This window comes from Gavia stellata, chromosome 10 (genome assembly GCF_030936135.1).
Source record: "Gavia stellata isolate bGavSte3 chromosome 10, bGavSte3.hap2, whole genome shotgun sequence".
In the NCBI taxonomy this organism is placed as follows: domain Eukaryota; kingdom Metazoa; phylum Chordata; class Aves; order Gaviiformes; family Gaviidae; genus Gavia; species Gavia stellata.
Genome location: NC_082603.1, coordinates 22,885,029 through 22,912,702, shown reverse-complemented (window position 1 = coordinate 22,912,702; position 27,674 = coordinate 22,885,029). Strand labels below are relative to the sequence as shown.

General features: G+C 39.0%; 2 protein-coding genes across 12 annotated transcripts in view; both read left to right on the top strand.

Annotated features, from left to right (window-relative positions):
- MIGA1 (mitoguardin 1) overlaps positions 1-195 on the top strand; it is a 39,365-nt gene extending 39,170 nt beyond the window's left edge. The window contains exon 16 of the mRNA XM_059821711.1: positions 55-195. Coding sequence (XP_059677694.1) covers positions 55-150 — 96 coding nt within the window. The 3' untranslated portion in view covers positions 151-195. The remainder of the gene's footprint in view (positions 1-54) is intronic.
- Positions 196-4,035: 3,840 nt separating this feature from the next.
- On the top strand, positions 4,036-27,564 carry NEXN (nexilin F-actin binding protein). 11 transcript variants are annotated; one of them, XM_059822303.1, is made up of 14 exons: positions 4,036-4,119; positions 12,191-12,268; positions 13,468-13,659; positions 13,801-13,882; positions 13,969-14,117; positions 15,481-15,522; positions 16,653-16,847; positions 16,926-17,099; positions 19,452-19,637; positions 23,801-24,001; positions 24,917-25,138; positions 25,983-26,168; positions 26,606-26,966; positions 27,072-27,564. In XM_059822303.1, the coding sequence occupies exons 2-14, from the start codon at positions 12,242-12,244 to the stop codon at positions 27,083-27,085; spliced, it is 2,031 nt and encodes a 676-aa protein (XP_059678286.1). In that variant the 5' UTR covers positions 4,036-4,119; positions 12,191-12,241; the 3' UTR covers positions 27,086-27,564. The 11 variants fall into 11 exon arrangements, with proteins under 11 accessions (XP_059678286.1, XP_059678282.1, XP_059678285.1 ...); XM_059822299.1 differs by having other exon boundaries at positions 12,187-12,268; XM_059822302.1 differs by having other exon boundaries at positions 4,036-4,123; positions 12,187-12,268.
- The last annotated feature ends 110 nt before the right edge of the window (positions 27,565-27,674 follow it).

The window sequence follows — 27,674 nt, the reverse complement described above, 5'->3', positions numbered from 1 at the left end:
AAAGGCAGTGTTTTATAATAAAAAGCATTTCCGTCTTCCTCCCTTCCTTATTAGGAAGTCAGGTGTCTATTTAAGAAGAAATTTAAGCAATTGTGGGCATCTATGTGCAATGCAAAACTGTGGCTCAGGATATGGAACCCTGAACTTTAGATAGGAGCACAGCATAGTAAGGAGACATGAGGGAGCCTGCAGTAACGTTTTTTTCCTGTGCTAGAGGTAATAAATAATGATGATATATAATCTTTGAATTTCTGTAAACTGAAACAATGTTCCGTAGTTGTCTTAGGCTTTTAAACTACACTTACATATGCTTTGCCACACAAAGCCAGCCCACAAGAATCTATCCTGCGTCAAGTAATACAAAGTAATTACAGAGTAATTCTAAATATCCAGATACTTGAGAAGCACGTTGATAAAATCTAGCACATTGAAACAAACATTGATTAGAAACATTTCAACTTCCGTTGCAAACACAACCGGGAACGATGATATTTGAGAAGGAGGGCCTATGTAATTCCATAGATTTTACTGAAGCTGACATTTTGCTCCTTTGTTGTACTCATTTGATAAATATAAAAATGATGAAAATGTGTCATATGACTTGTGTGAAATGCCAACTGATTATAGTTCATTAAAAAAAACAATATATACTTCCATGTGTAATAAAACAGAAATTCCAAACGCTGCTGTTGGCCTATTTCCACCACTGAAGTTGCTGAACTTGGCACCATGCTCCACGCTATACTTCTTTCTCTGCAAAGTATGTCTTCAGTACCAGAATGTGAACTTCTTTTCACCCATCTCACTTAGCTTAAACATACTTATCTCCCCCAATCATACTGCTCAGAAGTATCTGTATTTTGGCAGCTTTTTGCAAGTCTGTGGTTGAAATTATATGGAACAGTAAGGTGTCCCGTTGGGTTCAGACTCAATAGGAATAGCTGGAAATAGAAGTAACAGAGTAAATGGCATGTTCGACAGCAAAGGTACTACATGGAGGTTGCAGTGTGTCAAAGGAAACTAACTGTCTGCTATGGTTTGTCTGGTCTAGTAAGATGATATGAAGAAAGTGAGACCTTAAAGTTCATTACAGAAAAACAGAAATGCACTTTTTCACAGAAGTAAATGTGTATTTAAGTGAGCGATTTTCATATTATTTATAAAAAGCTCTTGAAGAAAGTGCCACAGCGTTGCTCATGCAATTATGAATGTTTCCAGATAATTTAAAAGTCTATCTTCTGTTGAAAGGGAAAGGCTTTTTTTAAACAAAAGAATGAAAAGGGTCTAATGAAACACCAAAATATTTAGAAAATGGGTAAGAACCTGATAATATCTGGCTTAAACAAGTGTATCCCTTTAAATCAGGAGCACTTCCATGCACTCATAGAGCTCTCAAAAGTCCATAGCATCGGGTTGGAAATTGGATGGATATATTTCCCATTCAAAATAAGAATTACAGTATCTGGTTGCTGTAAGATACCACCAACAAATACTTGATTCAGAAACAGTTAAGAAAGGAAGAAAGAAATAGAGAGGGGAAGGGAGAAAAAGAGAGAGGAAGAGGGAAATGTGATGGTACACGTGGGTTGGCTTTTGATCTCCTCTGGGTCTCTTTGGACCTATTCCCAAAAAGCATTCATATATTCTGTCCTTCCTAACTCCAGAGACAGAACTATACATTTAAATGGGAGATAGCTGTCTCCTTTTAACACAGAACCGGAAGCAGTTCTCTTATAACCTAAGGTTTATACACCTTAGCCAGAAGGTGTATAAAGAGTATCTGTTGATAACCAGCCATATGGCTTAAGAATTTCAAAAGTTCTCTGTCTTTGAAAACACAAGTGACAGTGCTGCACCACAGCAACGATAGTATGATGCAATTCTACTTTAGTGAATCCATAATCAAAATCAGAATCTAGTTTATAATCTTGAAATTTTGTATAGTTTTGAATGTCACTTTCCATGCTAGTAAAAACAAGCTAAATTTAAAAGCTATCCTCCTCCGCCATAACTGTACTCCTGAGATCAGAAATGTTGAATGTGTAGGGATTATACAAAAATCAAATATTTATACCACTTGTAATTTAGTTGTAATAATAATCTCACTTTTAATGTGTTCTTAATGATTATTATACTTCACTTTTGTAGTCTTTGGTTTCTATCAAACTAAACTTTTCAAATCAAGTGTCAGAGTAAGCATATTTGTGAACTTTCTATTGCCTAAGTGAACTGCAGTTGTGTATATTAAATAAAATAATGCAGTGAAATTACTGTTGCTTATATAACTGTATCTAAAACTTGAATTTGCTCCCTGAAATCCAACAAAAACCAACTATTACAAAATTTGTTATAGACATGAAAAAGAAACAGAATGGGAACAGCTTTTGAGCTGTCCGGTTTAAACTGATTTTGTCAACCTGTTTAATTTTTCTTCTAGTAAATGGTCCACAGCATTGATAAAAGCTCAACACATAGGCCAGTGATCCACCAAAAAGACAAATATTGGTGTTTCTAGTCTTGGAAGTCGAAAAGTGATTCAGCCAGACACCTTCATAAATGAAGAAACCCCTAACCTAAGGATGGCTATCGTGGCTTGCAGGCATGATGCAGGCAAAGTAGATTCAAGTGGTGTGACGCAGGCAGTGGTTGGCCAGCTGGTGAGACGCCTGCCAGTCATAGTAACCAGGTCGATTTAATGGCATTCATCTCTCTATGCCAAGCTGCTGTCTCTTTTCTTGGTTTTAGGAGACGAGTTTTTTCAGGATTATTTCCAAACCAAACTGCTAAAGTAAACTCCAGTCATGGAATAAGACTTCCTTTGTGGAGTAATATAAATAATGAAATGGAGATCATAAAGTGTCTAATCCTTACTGCTGTAGACGGGCAATGTGTGTATATATATATATATATATATATATGCTTTGATCTGCCCAAATTTAGTTTATGTGTTATGTGTGTTCATTTGCTGAAAACTGTTATTTCACTGAGAGTCGAAAACCCTGCCTTAACTGAAATCTTGTGTCTTTGCTTCAGAAATACAGGTACAGCTATTTTGAGAGTGGCACTGGGGGAAAGTTCCTGCGCTGTCCTTCAAAAGGCAAACATATTTTGTGTTTTAACGTTGATGGCTGTTGTTCAGGTTTGCTAAGCCTAAGGTCATGTGGTTATCATCCTAATATTTATAATCCAGCTGACAGGCTCCAGTGTGGCAGACACCGAATCACAGAATCATTGCGGTTGGAAGAGACCTGTAAGATCATCAAGTCCAACCATCAAACCAACACCACCATACCCCCTAAACCATGTCCTACAGTGCCACGTCCACACCTTCCTTGAACACCTCCAGTGAGGGTGACTCCACCACTTCCCTGGGCAGCCTGTTCCAATGCTTCACCACTCTCGCAGTAAAGAAATTTTTCCTAATATCCAGCCTAAACCTCCCCTGGTGCAACTTGAGGCCATTTCCTCTTGTCCTATCACTTGTCACTTTGGAGAAGAGACCAACACCCGCATCTCTGCAACCTCCTTTCAGGTAGTTGTAGAGAGCGATGAGGTCTCCCCTCAGCCTCCTCTTCTCCAGACTGAACAACCCCAGTTCCCTCAGCCGTTCCTCATAAGACTTGTGCTCCAGACCCCTCACCAGCTTCGTCGCCCTTCTCTGGACACGCTCCAGCACCTCAATGTCCTTCTTGGAGTGAGATAGGAAGAAGCAAGTTCTGCACTGGAGACCTTGCAATTGAACATGTAGGAAACAAGTCTTCATTAAGCAGGAAAAGGAATGTATTCAGATGTAATAAACTCATGTTTTTGCCTCTGCTTTGTAAAGTTTCGAGAGAAAGGCGCTGCTTTAAACCGAATGCGCACTCCGTCTCACAGGTCTGGCACTAGCTAGATTCCTCTCCGCTCCATCAGCTAACTGTCACGTTACTATTATTAGTTGATTGCTCTCCATGTGCCATAAAACGACCTAGGACCTGACCTACCATAGGTATAAAGCCTCCCCACTGGCAGGGCATGAACCAGCGGTGGCGGAGCACTCTCTGCGCGCCCGGTGCTTCCCGCCCGCTCTGATTTGGGGCCGGGAGGTGGGAGCGGCGGTTTGCTGAGGCTGCGGTAGTTGTAAGTACGTGGTGATAATTAGCTGCTGGGGCGACGGAACCCTGCCATTACCGAGGCAGTGATCTCTGGGGACGTGGCCGTGAAAAAGCCGGGGTGCCGCCGCCTCAGCCGCGGGCCGGTCAACAGCGGGCGGGCGGCGGAGGCTGCGGGGTGGCGGGTCCCCGTCCGCTCCGCCGGCACCGCCCGCGGAGCCCTCTCCCGCCGCTCGCCCGCTGCCCTGCGGCAGGGACGGCGCGGGCAGGAACGCGCTAGCCGAGAGGCGGCCTCCCTCCCCCGGTTATTTATAGCTCCGTGGTGCTTCCAGCCCAAAATAAGCCCGCTGGCCCGGGCGGCTGTTCAAGCCGGGGGGGGGCCTGGCGGCGCGGCCGGGCTGCGACCCCCGCCGCGGCGAGGGGCCGGGCATGGCGTGCCGAGCCGAGCCCTGCCGCGCCGCACAGCCGGGGCCGGGTCCGAGGCGGGCCGGGCCGGGCCGGGACAGCTGCCGTGGCGTGGGGCTCGCCTGGAATGCGGGCGCCGGCCGCGCGTCGCGACTTTTATGGAAACTTGCAGCGCCGGAGCGGCGGCCGCAGCCAAGGGGCGCTCCGCAGCCGCCAGCCCGCCCGCCGGGACCACGCCGAGCCGCAGCGGCGGGGCAGCGCTCACAGGTAAGAGCGGCTCCGCCGACCGCGGGTGGGAGAGAGGGCTCGGACGGGCTCTCCCGCGCCGCGTCGCTCCCTGCCGCGCACAGCCCGGCCCGGCCCGTGCTCGCCCCGCTCCCTCGTCCTGCGGCGGGGCCCGGGCTGGCTGCCCGGCCCGCTGCCCCACGGCGCCCCTCGGCCGGACCCGCTGCGGGCGCGGCGTCTCCTTCGGCCGCCTCACGGCCCCGCCGCCAGGGAGCCCGCTCCTCCGGCCGCCCCCTCACAGCCCCGGCGGCCGGCTGTCCCCGGGGGTGGCCCGGGCGGAGCGGCAGACCGGAGGTCTGTCGGAAGAAGCAACCCCCTTCGCACCGCGGCCCCGGTGGGGAGGGCGCGGTGCGCGAGGGCCGCCACGGCCCCCTCGGTTGGGGTGGCAGCCGGCGGGGGCAGCGCCTGGGGGCGGCTAGCCGCAGCCTCGCGGAAAGGGGTAACGCGACGTGCCGAGCCAGGCGTGCGGCGGCCGCCAGCGAGGGCTCCCCGGGGGCGGCGGGGCGGGGGACCCCTCGTGGCCCGGGCGGGGCCCGGGGCGCGGCGGCTGGCCGGGGGCACGGCGCTGCGCCCGGCACGGGTGCGACTCGTAGCTGACTTTAAGTGAGGGTGCTGCCGGCAGGGCTTGCGCCCGCCGGGGCGTCCCGCCGGAGTCGGCGCTTCCCCTTTGCCCCGCAGGAGGCGGCCCGGGCAGGCTCGGAGGCAGAGCGGCAGTCGGGCGCTCTCCTGCTGGCGTGACGCGCGGGGACGTGCGGTGCGGCCTCCGCTCTACGTCTGCCTCTCGTGCTGTGCCTTTAATAAAAGTTATCGGAAAATCCCTTACGGTCATACACCGCATGTCTCTGCATAAAGCGGAGCTCGGTTTGGTTGGTGTGGTCTTCGGTAGTCTTCAGTAGCCCGGGCATAGCGAGTGCAGTTACAGGGTCTGCTTCAGCCTGAAGTGGTGACTGTAGGACAGCGTGGCTTGGAAGAAAATATTTGGCTTCCGTGACAGCTTACAAACTATTTATTATCACGTTTGCTTTAGGTAAATAAGAGCTTCTGCTAACCCAATAAACATGTGCAAAAAAGCATCTTTAATGAAATGTATTAGTGTTTCGAAAACTAATCAGCAAGTAGCTGCATGCTAGGAAACAGTACTCTTAACCGTAGCTCTCGGGTCTTGGGAGACCTTAGGTCTCTTAGAAAAATGTCCAATGAAATAATATTGTAAAATAATTATTAGTCTTATGAGAGGGCCGAGTGTATTAAGAAACATACAGAAGTGTGAGAGTATGTCTAGTATATGTAGAAACCACAGCCTGGTGAAATACAAGAACTGGGTAGATGGTTTAAGACATGCCTAAGAAATACCTTCCCTAACTGCATTTGGAATATTTTAAATGAGTAGTTCCCTCAATGAAAGAACTCGGACAATCTGTCACTTACCATACTTGGATATTCACCTTTGAAACCCCTTTAACAAGGAACGGTGCCACGGCCAAGCCCTCTGGAAGCTGGCTGTGGGAGAACGGAGCGGAAGGTTAGTGACGGTGGAAGAGCAGTTCAGGAAGCAATAGGAGTGACCCTTTGCTGTGCACTGAAGGCAGCCGTACCCGCTCAGATGAAGGTATTACACACGGTCTGGTTTTTACAGGTATCGCCGCTACCAGCAGAGTAGGGTGGGTCAAGTGGAAGCAGCAGCTTATCTCCAGGGAGCCGGGAGACCTCTGCTTTGCGGCAGAGGCATAGCACGGGCACAGTGAGCACCACTGTGTTCAGTCTGAGTTGACCACGAGGATTTCAGAGAAGAGGCAGATAGGCTGTGTCCTGTCGTCGGAGAAGAGAAGCAGCAAATTGCAGTAGTGCTTCATGTCCAGTATTTTATCCCACATTTCAGTACCCTGATCTCTGAAGTCTTGTCAGTGAAGTCAACAAGAGTTGAGCTCAAATCATACTGTTTCGCTTCAGCTGCTGTGACACAGAGGGGGATAAAGGAACTATTGCATGGGGCAAAATACTGATTTTTCTCTTTGGGACCTCCGTTCACAATTTACTGCCACCCATGATTAGGATCAGCAGATATCCTGGAACATGAAATTATGGGCCAGAAGATCTCAGCAGGGCTTTCCCATAACAGAGCAGTCTCGCAGCCCACACTACGTTTGCTCTGGAGCCTATGTGCCCTATAATAGTACCTGAAGAGAGTAAGGAATTAACAGACAGACCTTTTCTACAGAGAAGGGTGATTTTATTTTTTTAGCATAGCAGTTGGACTGTGTGGCACTGTCACATTAAGAGTATTTATAGTTATATAAACAGACATAGAGAAAATCCTTCATAATAAATGTGTTTTTATAAATAACATCATATCTGCAAAGACTGTTCTACTATAATATAAGACTCTCAATAAATGAAGTGCAATAAATTCGAAGATTGAGGAAAAGATTGTGTATGAAATTGAATTATCTGGGTCAACTGTCAGTAAGCATTCTAGTCTTTAATGATAGGGGCTTAATGAAGGAAATACAAGTGAGTGGAAGTAATTTTGTATTTTGTATTTTACAAAATGTGAAGTTTAGACAGCTGGTGTTAATTGTCATAACTCATTGGCTTCAGTGGAGCTGACAGTTTATGCCAGTTCAGGATCGTCTCCTGTGCACGATAATTTTAGTAGCTACTTCAGTATCTGTAATTTAGTACGACAACTGGTAGTGTCATTCCAGACAAGTTACAGTAAGGACATAAATGTTGAACATTGCTCTCCTTCCCCTCCTCTTGCCAGTTCTATTTAATATTTCATTAAATATTTTAACATTGTGGACTGTGTTTTCCTCTCCTAAGTGCTTTGGCTGCAAGTAGTGAATTTCCGACTCTCACAATATGGTTTTCTTATATAATGGAGTCTTCCCTGCAAGTAGATTACAAAGAGGAGACAGATGGTAAATGTAACTTAGACTGTGCCATGAAGGGCTTATTTATAACTCACAGTAGCCACAGGACAGCAGGGAGGCCTCCCGAAAGGAGCAATCACAGAGGAACGAGACTTTTTTAAAGTCCTGGCTTCGTACTCCTACTGTAAAGAGTAGTATTCAGGTCAGGAAAACGCTGGTATTTTTCTGCGTCTCATGCGAGGATGTTTATTGATTCACTGAAAATCAAGAACTTTTATGTTTTCTAATGAAGAGGAATTTTATTATTTATGGGAGGTTTTTTAATTTGGTTAAAGCTGCACAACATTTTTTGATCAATTGAGGACTCTGACCTCCTTTCAGAAATTGAAATCAATTAGATTTAAGAGGATGGATTTTGGGACTTGTGAGCCATCAAACCTTCTGTGTCCCCTTAATGGTTTTTTTTTTTTTTTTTGGTTCCCTTCAATTATTTTGCCTAAAGTGAGGGTTTAGGGAGTCTGCATGAAAAGTTGAAAAGGTGCTATGATCATAACAAGTTAAGACACATCGGAGGTGATAGCTTACCCATTTACGGCAAGCAAATAGGATGCTTGAAAACGGTCAATTTTTTTTTTTTTTACAGAGTATTTTTGAACTATTGCCTAGTTTCCTCCACATTATAGGTTTTGTATTAAATTTTCACTTGAAACTTCTTAGAGATCACTCTATGCATTACAGCCAGTCAAACCATTCTAATAATGGCATTTTCTCTTCCATTTGATTCCAGAGGTAGGACCACTGATCAAAAGATGGAGGTTAAATTTCTCTTCTAGGAAAAGTCTCAATGTAGACCTCCTTTGAAAGTGGAACGGCTGTCTAGTACTTTCAGTACAAACATTATAACACCAGACTAACATTTCCTGAGATACCTCATTCAATCATAGGAAAGGTAAAATGTGGAGGAAAAAAAAATAATTAGACTAGTGTCAGGTGAATGGTAGAGGGATGAGCCTGGATAGGCAAAGAGAAGCCTAGTAACAAGCTCAATTCATTTTTTGATCACGGTTATGTTCAACATTATAATCTGGGATTTTTCTGAGTGGGAAGCTTCAATGAGGAGCTCTTACAGCTTTTCCTGAGATATGTTCATCTTAGTAAATAAAAAAGATGAGACTGAATCTTAAGATTGGACAGCTTGATGACGGGAGGACAAATCTCCTCCGAAGTAAGTACATATACAAGTAGACTCTTGTTGCCTCAAAGAATAAGCATTACTTGTATTAGATGAACTGTGTAGGAAAATTCTTATTACAAAACAAGGATATATATACAACTTCAATATATAACTAGTTCCTCTCAAAAGGGAATTGGTGGGAAGTTATATTATTTAAAAGTAGCTATTGTTAGAAAATAAAGTATGTCCAAGTTTCTTGGGTTGGAAAATCTATTACCACATACTTTGTGCAAAGCTATCGGCAGATGATGAAGGCACTGTTCTTCCATGATTTGTAGGTGTCAGGACTTCTTGACTTAGCCACACAGCAATACATTGACTGTGTGGATCCTCTCCTAAAGATAAGGCAGATACAAAGGAGCTTCAGTCCAGTGTTGTTGTCCCTGAAGCAGTGGTCACTGCCTCACGGACCCAAGCCAAAACTCAAGGAGTGCTTCTTTTTTTTCTTAAAGGCACTGGATTGTCTTTATTGGAAATTACTCATCTGCCTTGAGGGGTGCCTGAGGCAGGGTCCTGCTGCTGTTCCTGCTCAAGGTTTAACTTCCACAGAGAGAGATGAAGGTGCAAACACGGGTGGTATCATGTTTAGTAATGCCCTACTGCTTTGTATCTGTATGTTTTAGCATCAAAGGTAGAGGTAGGATGACTTGCAGATGCAAAATGTCTTAGAGCCAGCTGGCTAACTTTCAACATATTAAGAGTTAGTGATGCCAAAGAACTGGAAAGTAGCCTAAAGTAATAGCAGATATGGCAGTAATCCAAAGGTAGAAACATACCTGCCACCTTGAGGGCCCACAACCTGTTGGACTGGCACATTTTTGGAAGTTCAGACAGCAGGAATTTGCAAAGAAAATGTCTTCTAACGTTCGCACTGTTAAAGAAAATTTCAGATTCGTTATTTGAGGGAAGGTCTCACTGCTGTCAGCAATCTTAGTGACGCTCTTAAGGGGTTCAGGTAATTAGAGCTGTCGGAAAGGTTCGAGACAAAGTTGATCCAAAAGCTCAAATACTAAATTGTGGTCTCGGACTTGTAAACATAATCTTCTTCCTACAATTAATTGCATATAAAAAGCAATCCAGACTTCGGAATAGTCAGTTTTTGAATTACTTTAAGAGGAAGCCATATAGGTAGCGTATGTTGCTGTAGTGAAGGTTAGCAGCAACCTTCACTTGAGGTGTCTAGGTGAGATGGAATTCCTTGTGAAAGATTATCTTTGGGACTTACTTTTCTGCTCCAGCCCTGTATGAAGGCTAGAAGGTCTCTATGTCCCAGGCTACTTCAGTGCATGAATTGTACCAATGCATGACGTTCCTTTGTTTTCTGAGGGGCTCATGCAGTAAACCTTTTATTCAGCTTCTGTATTCTAAGTACAAGGCTAAAGGCTATCAGCCACAAGTAGGGAAGAAGAAATTAAAAAAGCAGAGAAGCAAAAGAAGAGAACAGAGGAGAACTTCGCTAAGACCTGCTTAGAAAAATGAGGAAGTCAAAGGATTTTAACTAGTTTTAAGGTTATACAGATCACAATGGGGATTTTACTTATATGCAAGAAGTAAGCTAAAGCTTTCAAAGATGTGCAAACCCAACTGCACAATATACAAATGCATATTAAAGTGTACGGGGACCTTGAGACCACAAGAGTGCTAGCGAAGTTTTCTGCCTTTCTAGACACAACAGAATTTTAACATGCTATTGCTGATCTGAAACAGTCTAAATAGGAACTTATACTTCTATGTTCACGTGTTCACAAATGACAAACTGAAGTGCCTTGTATTCCTGTCAGTCTAGAAATGAGGTATTTGTCAACTCCAATTCAGGGGGGGAATGACTTTCCATACTCACTTGTTGAAAAGGAACACCCAGATGTTCTCCAGAACACCTCTGTTGAAGCTGAATTTGAAGAGTTTGGAATTTGTAAATCAGAGCAGGGATTGGTAGCTAAATGCTCTTGTTTCGTATGTTGTGACTGCTTTCATTTGGAAGAACATGACAAGATATCCAAGAATCTCTTCCAATCTGTATAGCTACAGCAGCACCAATGAGCATTGATGACGTTGGTGTATTTTTTTAAGAGCTTATATGACCACAGCTCTGAATGTTCATTAACACTACATAAAAATTCCCATGTTTATAATCTGTTTGTAATTCAGAATTAGAGAATTTAAAGGCTGAGAACTACTAAGAACTTACCTTTCCATATCGTGAAATGCCCTGACTTCAGTTCCTCTAAACCACAAGTGAGAAGCCCTTTCCAGTAGTAAGCTACTTTTCTAGCCTTTTTACTTTAAGCCTTTGAGTCCGTTTGTTTGCACATTTGGCACACTGAGTTTTTAGGCTCGCCTGGGACTCAGGGCATCAGTAGAGTACAGACAGCAATGGCACTGGAGTCATGTCATGATTTCCTTCCTCCCACAAACTCTGACAGACCTGATGATTTAAAAAAAAGGAAAATCCTTGCCCTGAACTTAAAGTGCCTTTCTGTTAGGTTCCTAATAAATACAGTGTAATTCAAAATTTGTAACACTTTTCTCTTAAAAAATGCAGTGCCATTTCCAGCCCAAAATTAAATAAATACTTTCTCTAAGGTATGTATGTGGCTTACCTAACTCATTTCATAGTTCTTAGCACTACTTTTCCCTAGAATAGCCCTAGGAGAAAGGAAAGCATTGTTTTGTATTCCCATATTGGATGAAGAGCTGAGAGAGTTGCTGGCCTGGCTGAGACTCAAGCAAGAGCATTCACCCAGGCAGGAGCTCCAGCTGCATCTCTGAAATGCAGGTAGGTCCCCCCAGCCATGGGGCCACCTTTCTTCCTGTCAGCCGTAGAAAGGCGAAGCAGCATCTCCAGGAGGCTGTGGGGTTTTGGCCTGAGCACTCTGCAAACTTCATGCAGCCTGAGCTCACTGGCTCGTACATCAGACTGAAGTGGAGCGGCGGAGGTGCAGAGCACATTCCTTTCTGCTAGCATGAGTATTGAGAAAAACAGTTTCATAACACACCAGACAGGGCAGCCAGAGCTTGGCTCCAAGGTATTTTTTCTTTTTTTTTTTTTTTTAATGGAAATTAAAAACCAATATCTAGGACTATATAGAGGGGTTTTGAGCATGAATAGTGAATCATACGCTTGTTCTTTTAATTACTGTTGCATACTTAGATCCTATTCACATCTTCAAAACCCTCAAAGGACCAAATGAAATTGTGATACATCAATTTCAGCCTATGCAAACTGATTTACAAGAAGATGGTTAAAGCATCATTTAAAAGGAAAAGAAAGGAATATAACTACAACTGTTTCTTTCAGGTAGAAACTGAAAGCGCTCTTAAACATACCAGGTGCAGAGCACAATACAGTAGCCATGAATGACATTGCACAGAAAACTGAGGTACGTACCAATTTTAAAGTAATCAAAGTAATGTAGCAATTTACGACTGATGCTTGCAAAAAGAGTAATTACAAACAATTGTAAAAGACAAACGGTTATACTGGAAGTCAGCTGGTATTGCTGTTATTTTAAGACAATGGAAGGGCACTTTAAAGTAGCGTAAGGAAACTATCTGATTTGATGGAATCTGTGAAATATGTTCTTACTGTTATTAAAAAAAATGTGAAGGAGGAAGGCAAAAGTAACAAAATATGAAGAAACTTTATATGTTGGGGAGGAAATTCAGGGCAACATTCACATCTAATTCTATAATGGAAATATTAGGCTACTTCAAATATTTCTTCTTCTGTGTAGACTCACTGAGCAACAGGAACAAAAGCAGGACCAAAACCTTCTGGTTTAGGTGGAAAATATGAAACACGGAATGTTTTCAGCCAGTTTTCTCAGCATTACTGTACTGAGAGCATTCCTGTAGTCATTACAGTAAAAAGAGAGAAAACTTCACAGTCGTTCTGAAAAGTGGGAACTTCTCTTACTGTTTGGACACACACAGAGTAAGCATTGGCAAAGAAGTGCCCAGTAGCTGTATCAATATCAGAGTCCTGCAAGTCCAGTGATCTTGACACTTTATAACGTAAAATCACTGGACTTCTGAGTTTCTCTAAATATTAAAAAAGCACGTATATAATGTATTGGAAATTTTAAATGAACAAATAATACTATTTATTGAAAAAACATATATGGCTGTTGAAGTGTTGCAGAAGAAAACATACATATTGTATTGTATGTCTGTGTCTTTGTATGTGTTTTAAATGCTAGGGGTAGAGAGGCTCTTTGGTGACTGCTTATGATTCAATGCAACAATATCAATCTGTATCTAATTCTTAAAGCCATAGTAATTGAAAATGTACATTCACATAGTTCATATACTTAGTTACGTAGCTATTCATTACAGCTACTTACAGCCTAAGTTTAATACAATGCTAAATGTTGTTTTGGATATTTTAGTATTTATTACTATTTATGAACAAATACAATGATGCTTAATTGATGATGGCTAGCGGCACGAAGTTCATAATCCCAAGTGCACTTTGGTTTTATGTTCTTACATTCTTTCTAATCCGATCTATCAGAATATTTCTGTCCATCTGTTTCAACTTTCTTTTTCTTATCTTCATTTCTTCTATATCTTCACCAAGATTCTGCTTTCTTCATCTAAACCCGTCCAAAAATCCTATGTGCCCAAGCTTCACAAGGGGGATGTAAAGGATAAATTTGAAGCTATGCAGAAAGCAAGGGAAGAAAGAAATCAAAGGAGATCTAGAGATGAAAAGCAAAGAAGAAAAGAACAATATGTTAGAGAGAGAGAATGGAACAGGAGAAAGCAGGAGGTTATTTTCTTTGCAAACATTTTGTGTTATTTTAATATTCAATATTATATGTGAAAATCTTTTCACATAATTTTAAGACAATAATATTGGAATTTTATTTAAGGTATAAAGATATTTTACTTCCTGTGTTTCATCAACTAGATGAAAGAACTGCTTGGATCTGATGAAGACGATGACGCAAAATCATCTAAAATAGAAAAAGGTTATGTTCCAAAGCTAATAGGTAAGAGAGGCCCAATTTTAAAGGCCACATAATTCACTAGGTAAGTATTAGATGTACCTACTGAGCTGTGTATTTCATATTCACAGGAACCGTTAAAGGCAAGTTTGCAGAAATGGAGAAGCAAAGGCAAGAAGAAGAAAGAAAAAGAATGGAAGAAGAAAGAAAGCGCAGAATTGAACAAGATATGATTGAGAAAAGAAAAATTCAAAGAGAATTAGCAAAAAAAGCACAGGAGGTATGTTCATCTGATCACAATAGTCAAGATATAATTGTAAACAATCAACACAAGAAAAAAAGCTTTGTATTGATCAGAAAGATTTGATCTCAAGATTTCTCATAGTGGTGATTTACATGGGAGATGCTCAAGGGGATGGAAGTGGGGAGTAATGTTCAGAGAATCTTCATCTTCACTTCTTTACGGTAACAATTTTTTTAAGCACTAAACTTGAGTTACAGATGAAGCCAGGCAGGCATAAACCTGGTAGGAATGTGAATCAGACAAAAATTTTGGTGTCATGTTATACAAGAGTTTAGAGCATTTACTAAACTGATTTAAAAATGTTTCTTATATTTTGCCAACCCTTACTTTAGACAATTTTTGCTTATACATTAGTCAATCCAGTTCAGTGATAGATGAACTAAGGCAAGCAAAAAGAAACAGGAAAATCCCATTGGCAGGCAAAAATGAGAAGATACGGATGCAGTAAAATCATAAATCACAAAGACTCAGATCATGCTTTATTCCTTTGCCACTTTGTGAATCTTTATTGCACATACATGTGAACAGATTCCAACTTTTGTTGATACCAATAAAGCAAATTTTGTCTTTTGTAGAATTTTGCATTGGGGTATCATATTTAATTAATTTTGTAAGTTTTCAGTGCTGCAAATGCTGCAGTGAGAGTGAACATCTAAATGATAGATTACAACCATAAGCAAATTTTTATTTAACCAAAAGATAATAGTACTTAATTTAGGTTTGTTTTTGTTGTAAGAAAAGAAAAACAGTGTTATAGGTGGGGTCAGTTTTCCACAAGGACTTGAACAGTATTTTCTACTAAGACTTTTAACATTGTTAAAACTGGACTTTTAACTGGAAATGTATCTAGCATATATTTAATCTACTCTGTAAGGCAGAAGTACATACCATGCAGAATTTTAGAAAGTATGTTAGTTTTGGACAGTAACATATAGAGACACCATATGAAGCAAATACAGCAATAGACGTTTTGCAGGAGTTGAGGGGAAGACAATGTCACTTGAATCGGAAATAATCAATGAGCTTGCTTTAGCTTTTTTTCTTACGCAATTCTGGAATGCTTAAATGAAGAATGGACATCTAAAGCACTCTTCTCAGTTCATCACTGAAGTGTTAAGAATGCTTTAGCATACTTTCTGTATGATGTTTTATGTCATGTTCCCTCTTCCTCAACAAGCTAACCTATCTGAAGTATTCCAACACAGGTTCAATCATTACCATCTCTGTGAATTTAAGTGCTACATATGTATCACTGATGCAAAGAATTTCCAGTTCTATGTTTGCAAATCTAAGGCAAAGAGCCAAAATAATGTAATCATATGAAATTCTCATTTAATAGATTGATGACTTTAACAATTCGGGAACTGAATCAGCAGCAGAGGTAATCAGATTTTTTTAAAGAAATGTTCACATACATTTTTATTCACTTTGTTTTATTATTGTAATTTGGGCTGGGAAAACTTAGAAAAGGGCACACAAATACCTAATTAAAATTCAACCAAGAAGCTAACAAATTTTAAAGTATATGCAACTATATGTCTGTACTTGAAGTGAATTTATTTAAGTGTGAAATAAAGTGTGCACTGTGAATACTTTGTGTTAGTTAAAAACATCTAAAATGTAAAAATTCAAAGCCACCAGAATGATTTGAGGTATACCGGCAATGATACTCTAAGTTCTCTTGCTTTGGAAAGTATCATCTTAAAAACTCTTCGCTTTAAATGTGCAATTAAAAGGGGATTCTGTCAATATACAGATGTTTGAACACCTTACTCTGTTAACCTTTTCTTTTTTTTCAATTGACTGATTTACCATATGGGTTTGGATTTTAAGTCTTGCAAATAAATATTTAATTTCAAAAAGCTAGGTCCAAAGGTCCTATAGTCTTTCACTAACACAAGAAAATCACATTCCTACTACAGTTTTGGAAAGACAAACAAACAAACAAAAAAACCATTAGTTTGAAGTTATTTAACAGTATCCTTGTTAATAATGGTATTTTGTGTAAAAAAACCTGGGTAAAATGTATTTTGGCAAGTAAGTTGTAAAAAGTTTTGAAGCAGCAACATCCTTCAAAAAAATTACTCTGCCTGACAAATTACATATTACTCTCTAGAACTACTAGCTTATTCCAACCGCAGTATATCCTCTACTTAGTAAATATAAGACTGGAACTGGAGTATGGCTACAATTGCTATGTATTCAAATTTTGCCTGTTCTTCTCCAAACCATGAATATTTATAACAAACAGTTAATGAAAATATGTAAAGAAATTAAGGAGTTTGCCAGCAGTTATGTTTAAAATATAACTCAGCCTTGCTGCTCTTCAGATATTACAAGAAAACAGGTGATTGCCTCAGACAGATGGGTTTATTCTTGTTGTTAATATTCTATACAGGTAATTCTTTTGGAAGCTTTGGTGCACAAAGGTAAAAACAGCAGTTTCATTAAGAAATGAGCCTATCTAGAAGTCAAGCTTTATTAAAATGTAATAAATATCTTTTTGGACAGGAAGGGGATGATTCACTGCTAGTTACAGTAGTGCCTGTAAAACCCCCCCAAACATCTGGGAAGATGAAAATAAACTTTGAGAACACAGGAAAGGAGAGTGCAGAACAAAGAGAGAGACAGGAGGAAGAAATGAAGCTAAAATATGAGGAACAAAAACAATTCCTTAAGGAAACAGAGTGCCTTTCATTTGTCATGGTAAACCACTCATCTAAAAATACCTAAGAAATAAATATCTATTCTTTGAGATATAACGATTTCATTTTTCTTATACAGGGTGAAAATGAAGACAATGAAACACAAGAGCCTCTGTCTCCTGGTAAGCTGAAAGTAACATTTGAAGAACTTGAAAGACAAAGACAGGAAAATCAAAGGCGGCAAGCAGAGGAGGAAGCAAGACAGCGTTTAGAAGAGGAAAAACGGGCCTTTGAAGAAGCTAGACAGCGAATGGTAAGTACATGTTTTGTTCGTGCCGTTACAGAATTTTCACATAGGATATGCTTCTACATTCTTTCCTGTATCTGCTTCTTCTTTTTTCTTATTCCTTAACTAAATTTCAAGCTGTTGAGAGTCTGAAAATTTTATCACCGTTAATTTTTGAAAGACATAGTTCTAATGCAGTAACCACACTGGCATAATGCTTTAGACATTCTTCTAGTACAACCAGGAAATTTATGTGTTTTAAATTTGCCAGCAATCTTAGCAGGTTTTATATCTATACTTTGTAGTACCTTAAGCTGTAAGTCCTCAAGAAGATAATTAGTTGTCTGTTTTGTTCTTAAATAGCACTTCAGATGTTTCAGTAACCAGTTTTTGATGAAAACATTCTGTAGTAAACAGAATGCTATTTCTTATTCCCATATTTATTTATAAACAAGATAGATAAATACATCAATTACAAGTTTCCTCTTATGAAGAACGGGGAAAAAAGACAGGTTAGCTCTCTTGTATGTATTGACATAAACAACAATACAGTAGAAATTACTAGATTAAGCCCCAAATTGTGAGAAATGTAGCTCACAATTCCTGTTTTATATTACTTGCAAAACTGCCTACATATGTGTTCTTTATCATAAGAAGCCAGACTTACTCTAGATCAACTATAAACAGATCTCACTATAGTTTCTTCTTTGAATGTACAAAAGGAATCATAGTATTAACATAAGATAGACCAGATAGCTTAGTTCTGTATTTCTTCCCTTTACTATTCTCCATTTCCAAAAGCATTTTTTAAGTAAGTTCTGTATTTAAATGTCTTTCCCCTATCATCATTGTACAATCATGATCATTATGACTTTGTTAATTCACATACAAAGAAGATCAATGAGATTTTAATCTTCCGTGAAATCTTTGAAAATATTATTTCTAGGAAGTTGCTAACTTTTACTTAAAAAGAGTATAATTATAAATAGACGATCTTGGACAGACAGCTCAAGATAATTTGTGGCCTATATTTCAAAAACATTCAAGAAATTTATATTCTCCAAGAAGAAAAAAACAAAACTCAGAACCTCCAGAAAGCTGAAACACTGAAATTCCCAACTGGTCCAAACTGAGAGGGTTCTAGGTTTAGGCAGATAAGCAAATTGTTGTTTACCCCTCCACCCCCACCTCCAATAAATCATTTAACCTTTCCGCACAAATAACCTTGACATTATGTCAATAGTGCACTTTTTTTCTTTTTATTTGGGGGTGGACAGGGGATACTAGTGAAGGAGAAGAGGGAAGAAAATGAAGGAGAGAGAATTCATGAAGTCACTAGCCATTCTAACTGAAGTTTTGTTCACTTTTCCCACCCTTATGTATATGCATTTATTAACCAAATAATATAAAGTAATTTATAAATTCTCTATTTCAAAAGAAATTTTCTAACATGCAGTTTTATGATATCAGTGGTTGTCAAAATTTGAAGTCAAAAGTTTTCTTAAAAGAAGAGTTCAGCAGCTACTTTCCTTCGATTCTTTCTTTTTTTCCCTGTGAATTCCAAATAAAAGATTTCTGTAATTCCCTTAACTAGCTACCCCACATACCGGTCCCAGGGCTGCTTGCAGTATACAGAAATCTGGAATATCAATACTCTGACAGTTCCCAGTCAATTATTTCCTCCATTAACAAATAAAGTACTCTGAGATAACTTCTGAAGATGGTTCGTTCTTTTGTTCTTGATTGCAGTTTGCAAACCACAGGCTTCTCTTAGCAGGTAAGTGTTCACCGGAGACAAGCAATAGTGAAGAGATCAGTATCTCAATTCCCTTTCTTCAGTGATGATTAAATGTCTAAAAGGAAAAGAAACAAAAATCTTAAGTCTGGAGTAATGCAAAATCTAAATTGATTTACTTTTGCTATAAAATTCTACAGCATTTTTTTAACTGGTAAGTTCATTGGTGAAAACAATTTATATGCAAACAAAAAGACTTGATGGTATAAAGGTCTATGAAAGTGATGTAAAGAAAGTGAATAGGGAGCGATTTACAGTAAAGGATCCAACCCTGAGACCATAAAATAGGTACTTAATTGTTCAGCCTTTTCCAGATAACTCATTGGTCTTTGTATTACACACTCAGAGTTTTAAAAATTATAGAAGCTACATATAGGATACTGAAATACGTTTCTTTTCTCCCTCCCCTGGCTAAAACCAAGACTAAATGTTTCTTGAAGGAACCAATCTTGATACATTTTTTCCCCCACGAGAAAAAAAAGATTTATAAAAGATAAGAAAGGAATTGATGGAGTATTCATTTACTATATATTTTTATTATTGGAGAAGTCTTTTCTATTTTTTCCTCTCCCTCTTCTCTGAAGATAAATGAAGGTGGCGATGAAGAATCTGAAAATTCTGTTAAAGAATTCCGTCCTGGTAAACTCAGACTCAGTTTTGAGGAGATAGAAAGACAGAGAAGAGAAGAGGAAAAGAGGAAAGCAGAAGAAGATGCAAGACGACGCATAGAAGAGGAGAAAAGAGCATTTGCTGAAGCAAGGAAGAACATGGTATGGCATTTTTGTTTAGTATCTAGTTTAATTTTTACTTAAAAGTCTCTGATGAACTAGAAAGCAGCTCTGGGAAAAAGCTTTAAATACAGTTAGGAATGCATGCTTCAACTCCTTCATTAACTATTTCACCTCACTACTTATTAGAGGGTAGGGGGGTAAACTAATTGTTTACCAAAAATCATCACAGGACAGTTCCTCCTCACAGCAAGCCTAGAAAGGATTTCAAATAATTTAGTCAAAAGCAGATATTGTGTCCAATGGATATTATTATGCTAGATGCAACAAACTTGGAAAGCAAAATGTTTTCACAAGGAGGGTTTGTTGGGTTTTTTTTTGGGTGGAAGAGCAATTCCTTCTACTTCTCCAAGTTCATCTCCCTACCTTTACAGGATGTCCACCAGTCAGCTCTTACTAGCTAGAGCACAATTAGTGGCTTACTAGAACATTGCTCACTGCAAATACAAATTTTATAGTCACCTGTGGTCCCTTGGGAAGGAAAAATTAAGAAGGCTGAACTCTGCTAACTGATGCTTTTATTGTATTCCATTGCTTGTTCAGAGAAACAAAGTAACTTGTGGCATTTACCATTAGAACAATTCGTAGTATGGAACTTCCTTAGACAAATACAGATCTCTGTGATATGCAATCACTTCTAAAATTTGAGTTAGGATTATACTGAAGACAAATTTTCAGGGACCTAGTACTGACATACTGACACTACCTGAAAGCAGAGAAAGATGCCTGATTTCAGAGGGTGGCAACAATATTACTTACAAAAAAATAACTAGCACGGAGCTTTTCACTCCTATTCACACTATTATTTTCACAGAATACACGCATGTATTCTTCATGCTTATTCCAACAACTTCAAGTTTCAGCAGGATTTTAGGTATAAGCCAGTGACTTACTGGTGGATGTTTGGAAATACAGTAATAAATTACACAACTATCAACTAAAACTAAGTATTGTTTGTTTCAAAAGGAAGGGCAAGACATGCCATACAGGACTTTGGAATAACCCGCCCATCTGTCCATGTCTTCCTACATTCACCTCTGTGGTTTTATTGGGAAAGACCAACTGCATGCCTAATTAATAAAATTTTCTTCATCATTCAAAGCAATGCTTTTGAGACAAATTAAAGCTTTGTGTGACTACTAATATTGCTAGCAGTGCTCCCTCTGCCTGAAAACTGGGCCAAAGACAAAGACCTCTATGCTGAAAGACTACCCAGAAAAACTACAATGTAAATTTATATTTTATATTGTACTGGTAAGCAATTATGGAAAATAGTGTCTGTCCATACCCCCAAAGAGAGAAAATAAAGCTAAAGCCACCAGAAAAAAAAAAAAAAAAGAAAAAAGAGTGCTGCTGGACTTCTGCCATTACAATTTTTATGAAAAGCCAGCAGACAACTAAAGGAAAGCAAAGGAAGTAGGTGCTGTTTTTTGGTTTTTCCTGTCTTCTTGAGAATCTCTTTTTTCTGCCTCAATGGAGAAAGAACCTAAGCTCAAGTGTTCAGGCAAGAAAAATCTCACTGATTAAACAGGATTTAATCCATTAGATGCAGCACAGCATCTATGATTGCACTCTAACAGCAGACAGTGAAGACGTTCAGTAATTTAAAAAATTAACTGAAAATGTATTTTCAGCATATATGTTTGAAATTTTTCCGTTAATTAGCATCCTGAATATGAACACCACCTTTTCTATTACTTGCAACAGAAAATATAAGCCCGTGCTTTCCCCATTTTCCACAGCTACACAACGTAGCAACAATGCAGATGTTTTTAAACATTGTAAGATTAGTCATCTCGTTCAGAAGTAGTAAAACCTCACATTCAATTTTTATTTAAGCATTTAAATTAAATTTAGAACCTTTTTCATGTTTATTCATTTTAATTTATTTTTGAAAGTATACACACACAGAAGTAGTGTAGTATTGTTGCTGGAACACACAAACGCCACCTCCTTTTGGAAGGATCTCCCTATTCCACATTTACTTGTGCTGCATTTATACCTCCATGCTTCCCACAATCAACATGATCACTTTCAGACTGAAGCATTCCTCTTTGATCCCTGTCAGTCTCTTTCCATTAGAGACTGCATAAAGAACCTGTCATAGGACAAATAAAAAAAAAAAAGTTCTGCTTCGTATCAGTCACTGCCCACTGAAAATTGGTTGACTGTTCTGCAAACTACAGTTACTACAGGACTGTTCATCACTACCATCTGTTCCCACTTTGCAGGAAAAAAAGTATGGTCTCACTTCACAAAATACAGCTAAAATATTTACTGAACTAACCACAAGGGTTTTGTGCATCACACAATTCAGCTGAATTTTTTCCTTTGTTTTTTAACCAGGACTAAGTTGGCTTACTGTCTTTTCATAACTTACCGATTCAAAAATACAGAGCAGACAGCTGCTAGTGTTTGCTCATACGCACAGCTTTTTAAAGTTTATACATATATGCATTGGTAAATTTTGAATCAGTGCTTCCATTCACTTAGTTCTGTATCTTCTTCATGTGATGAGCATATGAATTAATGCATCACAAGCAAGAGACTTTCACATTTCTTTGCTAATTCAGCTGTGGTTAGCCTCTGAAAACTATGTGGCTATGCACTGTTTTCATTAAAGGAAATAGTTTACAGCTTTGTTTTTGACTCCGCTTCTCCATAACACAATTTCAACAAATATGTTCATATTATGCAAAACGAATGAAGAATGGAAGGAATGGTGGGGCTGAAGTCCAACTGTAAGCTTACTCAGAGGGAAAATCTGAAGGAAATCTATAGTGAATAGCAGTATTTGAGGGGGATTGGGCCAAAAAACTATTGAAAGAGCTGTGACAAATAAAAAGGACATGGGCAAAGTAGGTCAAGACAGCAGTATGAACTACAACGGCACAAACAGCAGTGAAAGATGTAAGTTACAATGGCAGTAAGTTGCAATAAAAAGAAAAGGGAATGCCAAAGAATCTTTTAAAAAATGTTTATTTTCTGTTTCTTTTTATAAAGCTAGTCAAAACACTTTCTCAAATGGAAGTTTTGCTCCTTTAAGTCTTTCTAGCATTTGACTGATTACTACTGTTGGAAATGCCTACAATTTAAGGCACATTGGGCTTTTCAGTGTTTGCCACAAGGCTTTTTGAACATGCACTGATTAAACAGTGCCTAAAGCCACATCACCACACAGCTCTAGATGAGTGTCTGACCTCATATCACACATTTATCTACAGAATGTTCCTGTTGAGACAATCTCTGTTAACAAGTTTACATAGTTACATGCAAACCCATACCTTTATATAAGTAAGTTTATCAAGAAGTTTAAAAATCTTCCTGCATAACTCATGTCAGGCTACCTGGCCATTTTTGTAACGTACAGCTTAATATTTTAGTAATGCTTTGCTTCAACAAATTCAGTCTGATAAACATTTGTTCTTACACTTCGGGCTTTTGGAAGTAATGAAAGCCACCTTTCCTAGGCCCTACCATCTTCTTATGAATTAGTCTACAAAATAAGCAAACTGCTCATGAATGACCATCAAAGCCCAACCCTACTCCAAAGCCTGAGAAAAGGACAGGGAAAGGAGGAAACCCTTCCTGTTTGGTTGTACAAAGCAATGAACTGGCAACATAACTCAGTATAATCTATTTGTGCACAGGAAGAGTTTCTTGTAGAAAATTCTGTTCAGTTATCCTTACTGGGAATACTAATCTTGCTTAAGAACAGGAATATAATTCAGTTTGCTTAGAAAAAGGTTACAGATACATGTACTTGAGTGTTAAGAGCAATAACATTTAAACACAAGCACTTTGTCTAATAAGAAGTCTGTGAAGTAAACAGGAATGAATTGTTTCAGGTCCCAAAGTTGCATTTCGAGGACATCCTCTCCATCACCTTGCAAAAAAGACTGTGTTTTAGTCAACACCTTCACCTTCATCACAGAAGTTTAGTACTGTAATAACAAAGAGCTAAAGTCAAATAACCGCCCCCCCCAACCACATTCCCTCCCAAAACATTAGAGGAATACCCACATTGTCATATTGCATCTTGCTGTACTGTGGCAGATGTGGCAAAATACTTGGTTATGTACTGGAAGTGTCTGAGCAACACTAATTTCATCACATGATGTATCATTAATGCGCTGAATTTCCAGCAGGTGCTGGATGATGAATCACCAGAACTGTTTAAAACAGTTTCTCAAGAATCTCTCATACCTGGTAAACTGGAAATTAATTTTGAGGAGTTGCTGAGACAAAAAATGGAAGAAGAAAAGAGGCGCACAGAAGAAGAGCGCAGGCAAAAGTTGGAAATGGAAAAGCAAGAATTTCAACAGTTGAGACAAGAAATGGGAGAGGTTTGTATATCAGAGGATATGTTAAGCATGCGCTGAATAAATATATAATAGATCATTTCAGTTAATTACTAAAATCTGTAACACTGTATATACTAAGATATGTATTTTTTATCACTAATCTACCAGGAAAATGCTTTTATCCCTTGCCACCCTTAAAGTAAAAACACAATTTCAAATTTGTAATTTTATTTTACAGACACTTCTGAAAACTCTACAGTATTACTAAAACAAATATGTAGTATTTACAGTATCGGGAGAACAGAAACGTCTCGTTCCCAAATGAATATACAAAAATGAAAGTAGGAAAGAGCAAAATTCTTGCTTTTCCTCAAGGGAATGCTGTGTTAACTAATTAGGAAAGAATTACAGTGGCCTCAACTTATTTCTAATACGTGTTATCAAGGGTTTGAAGACTGATGTCACTGTTGATTTTAAAGATCACACACAAAATTTGCTTTGCATACCAAGTATCTAAAATATCATGTTCATGAACTTTACACTTCAATTTGATTTGGTTGTGGGTGGCAATTCTTTTATTATTCCCTTTTGAATGTTAAAGGACTAAATTTATTTATTTATTTATTTTTGTTAAGCAAAGCTAGAGTGAGTAATAAAGGCGCTAGCTTGTGAACTTGAAGTAAATTTTGTATTACATCCTGGGGAATAAGGGAGAGACAGGGACATCCAACTAAAATGCACATACATCTTTACTGTCAGTCAGAGGTCATAAAAGGAGGGAGTAAAATACTAACACAATTACAGCTTCAGACAGAAATTAAAGGGAAAATGTCTCTGCTGATTTCAAGTAACCGAGAGAACCGTTGAAGCGTATTGTTACGCCTATCTGTGGGGAGAACAGGTAGTAAAAATAACTAGAGCATTTTCCATCTTATGCATTCTGTAATTTCTGGACAGATGGAAGAAGAGTCTGAAACTTTTGAGCTAAGCAAAGAATACGAAGAATTAATAAAGCTAAAAAGAAGTGGTTCTATTCAGGCAAAGAACTTAAAAAGCAAGTTTGAAAAAATAGGACAATTGTCTCAAGAAGAAATACAGAAGAAAATTGAAGAGGAGCGAGCTAAAAGAAGAGCAATGGATGAAGAAATAAGAGAAAGGGAAGCTGAAAAATTTCAAGAGGTAAGTTGCATTCTGTATACGTCAACAATATACTTAACTAGCACAGGAGTGTCCAGGAGTGGACAGTGCTGCTGCTTTCACAGAAGTTTTCTGTATCTCCAAAATTATTTTCTCCCTTCTTTCCTGTTCCCTCCTTTGGATGCATGAGGAATTCTCACCTCAGCATCCCTAAAGGAAACAGCACCAGTTTATCAGTCATCTGGTCAAGCAGAGGTCTGTTTTTCTGCTCAAAGTCCTCAATTCAGCATCTTAACAACATGAAACCTGCCAGCCTGAGGGTTTGAAACATTCATATTTGAGAATTAATCTATTAATCATCCCATAAATTGCTTCTCTTTCTGAACTCTGATTCATTCTACACTGTATGAAGTAAAAAAACCCACCAAAACCAAACAAAAAGAAACAATACCATCTGAGATCAACTCTTTTAATCATCTTTACTAATTTCTCAGGGTAGAGAAGGATGCCTACTTAATTACGTATCCACAAAGTCAATCTGTGTTCAGCATTGAAGCTACCACATCATGGCATAAATGTCAAGTCACTAAGGGTTTACGATTGCCACAAGACAGTATTCAACTTCTATACGAAAATAAATCTTTATGAGTATTTTTCTACCTAACAATTTTGAAGTTACTTTCGCAAGTATTTTGCCTTATCTGTGAGATAAACTATTACGAGACTTGATCTTAAACCCAACGTTAAACAGACCTCTGAGAAAAACAGGACTGTGGGTGGCTTTGCTCAGTTAAGAACTACTGCTCTATAAAGCTAGGTTTATTATCATACACATTTGAAAGGTAATAACTGAGTTAAGTCCCATTTTTTAATTTTTTTCCCCAAGGATGATGAGGTAGATGTGAGACCAGCCAAGAAATCTGAGGCTCCATTTACTCATAAAGTAAACATGAAGGCCCGTTTTGAGCAAATGGCAAGAGCCAGGGAAGAAGAGGAGCAGAGGAGAATTGAGGAACAGAAATTACTACGCATGCAGTTTGAACAAAAAGAAATTGATGCAGCATTACAGAAGGTATAAATTACAAAGTACCTTTTCTTCAGCCCTAAGTGTCATTTAACTTAGCTTCTGATTACCACTGATGGCAACCCTGCCAGAGGTATGAAAGGAACATTATACTTGTTTCAACAGCTGCTGTGAATTGCTGCATTAATGTAAAATAGCTTTTGGTGTTTTCACATGTTCTTGATGAGAGAGATTCTGCAAAGAAAGCTCATCGTATCCTTTGAATCTACATTCATGCCTGTATTTAACCCCAAGATTCCAACCTCATTAAAATCTTTTACCGCCTGTTCCATATCCAGATTCAGTGCATTGTTATCTAGTGAGGATAGGTGTGGCATTTCCCCTTCTCAGAAATGTGGCAACTTTTCTGTAATCAAATACGTATCACTAGCAGTCAAACTACTATTGCCACTTTAAATGTTCTAAATCAACTTATTCCAAAACAGAAAAGGGAAGACGAAGAAGAAGAAGAGGGAAGTATTATTAATGGTTCTACTTGCGAAGATGAGGAGGATCAAGCTCGATCTGGAGCTCCCTGGTTCAAGAAGTCACTGAAAAACACATCAGTTGTTGATGGCGAGCCAGTGAGATTTACAGTTAAAATTACTGGAGAACCAAAACCTGAAGTTACATGGTGGTTTGAGGGGGAAATGTTGCAGGACTCTGAGGACTATCAATATATTGAAAGAGGAGAAACCTACTGCCTTTACTTGCCAGAAACCTTCCCAGAAGATGAAGGGGAATATATGTGTAAAGCAGTCAACAACAGAGGCACATCTGCTAGCACCTGTATTCTCACCATTGAAAGTAAGAGTTAGCATTTTAATTCACTTAATTCTCAAATATTCTTCTTGCATCTTTCCTATTATGAAAACCTAATTATCTGTTTCTCTTAACCCTTTTATTTTCTAGCTGATGACTACTAATGCTCTACTTTAGCTGGAATCTTTCTTCCCCTCAAAACTTTCTTATTGCATCATCTCTTTCTCTGATGGGGCCAACTAAAGAAAGCAAGGATATGCATTGATTTGTCATTCCTGCATCAGATAAGAATAACCTTCAAATTGTGAGAGTGTCCAGGTTCCTTGCTCAATACAAAAATTAGTATTAAAGGCTAAAAAGAAGAAATTAATGTATGAAAAATCAACTAAAGGAAAAAGCTGAATTATAATAGTGCTCCCACATTTGAAGACCAACTGTTGTGTAGTAGTATAAAGCTAAATACACAATCTGGAAACTTGTGCAGTAGTGTAAATCTATTGGTATATTTTGCATGAACACTGAATATTTAAGCTGTTTTACTTTATCCCAGAGGCATTGAACTGGCAAAAGGAAATACTTATTGATGATTTTCAAAAACCCCAGTGTACTATTTTTAAAGAATAAAAGATTAAATAACTGCTCACTTTTGTTGTTTCATTTCAAAGAGCATTAGTTCTTTTGTTTTAAAATGGGCTTGCATTTAAAATGTCATGCTCTTACCAATCTATGCATTTGATAATCCAAAAGTAAAAA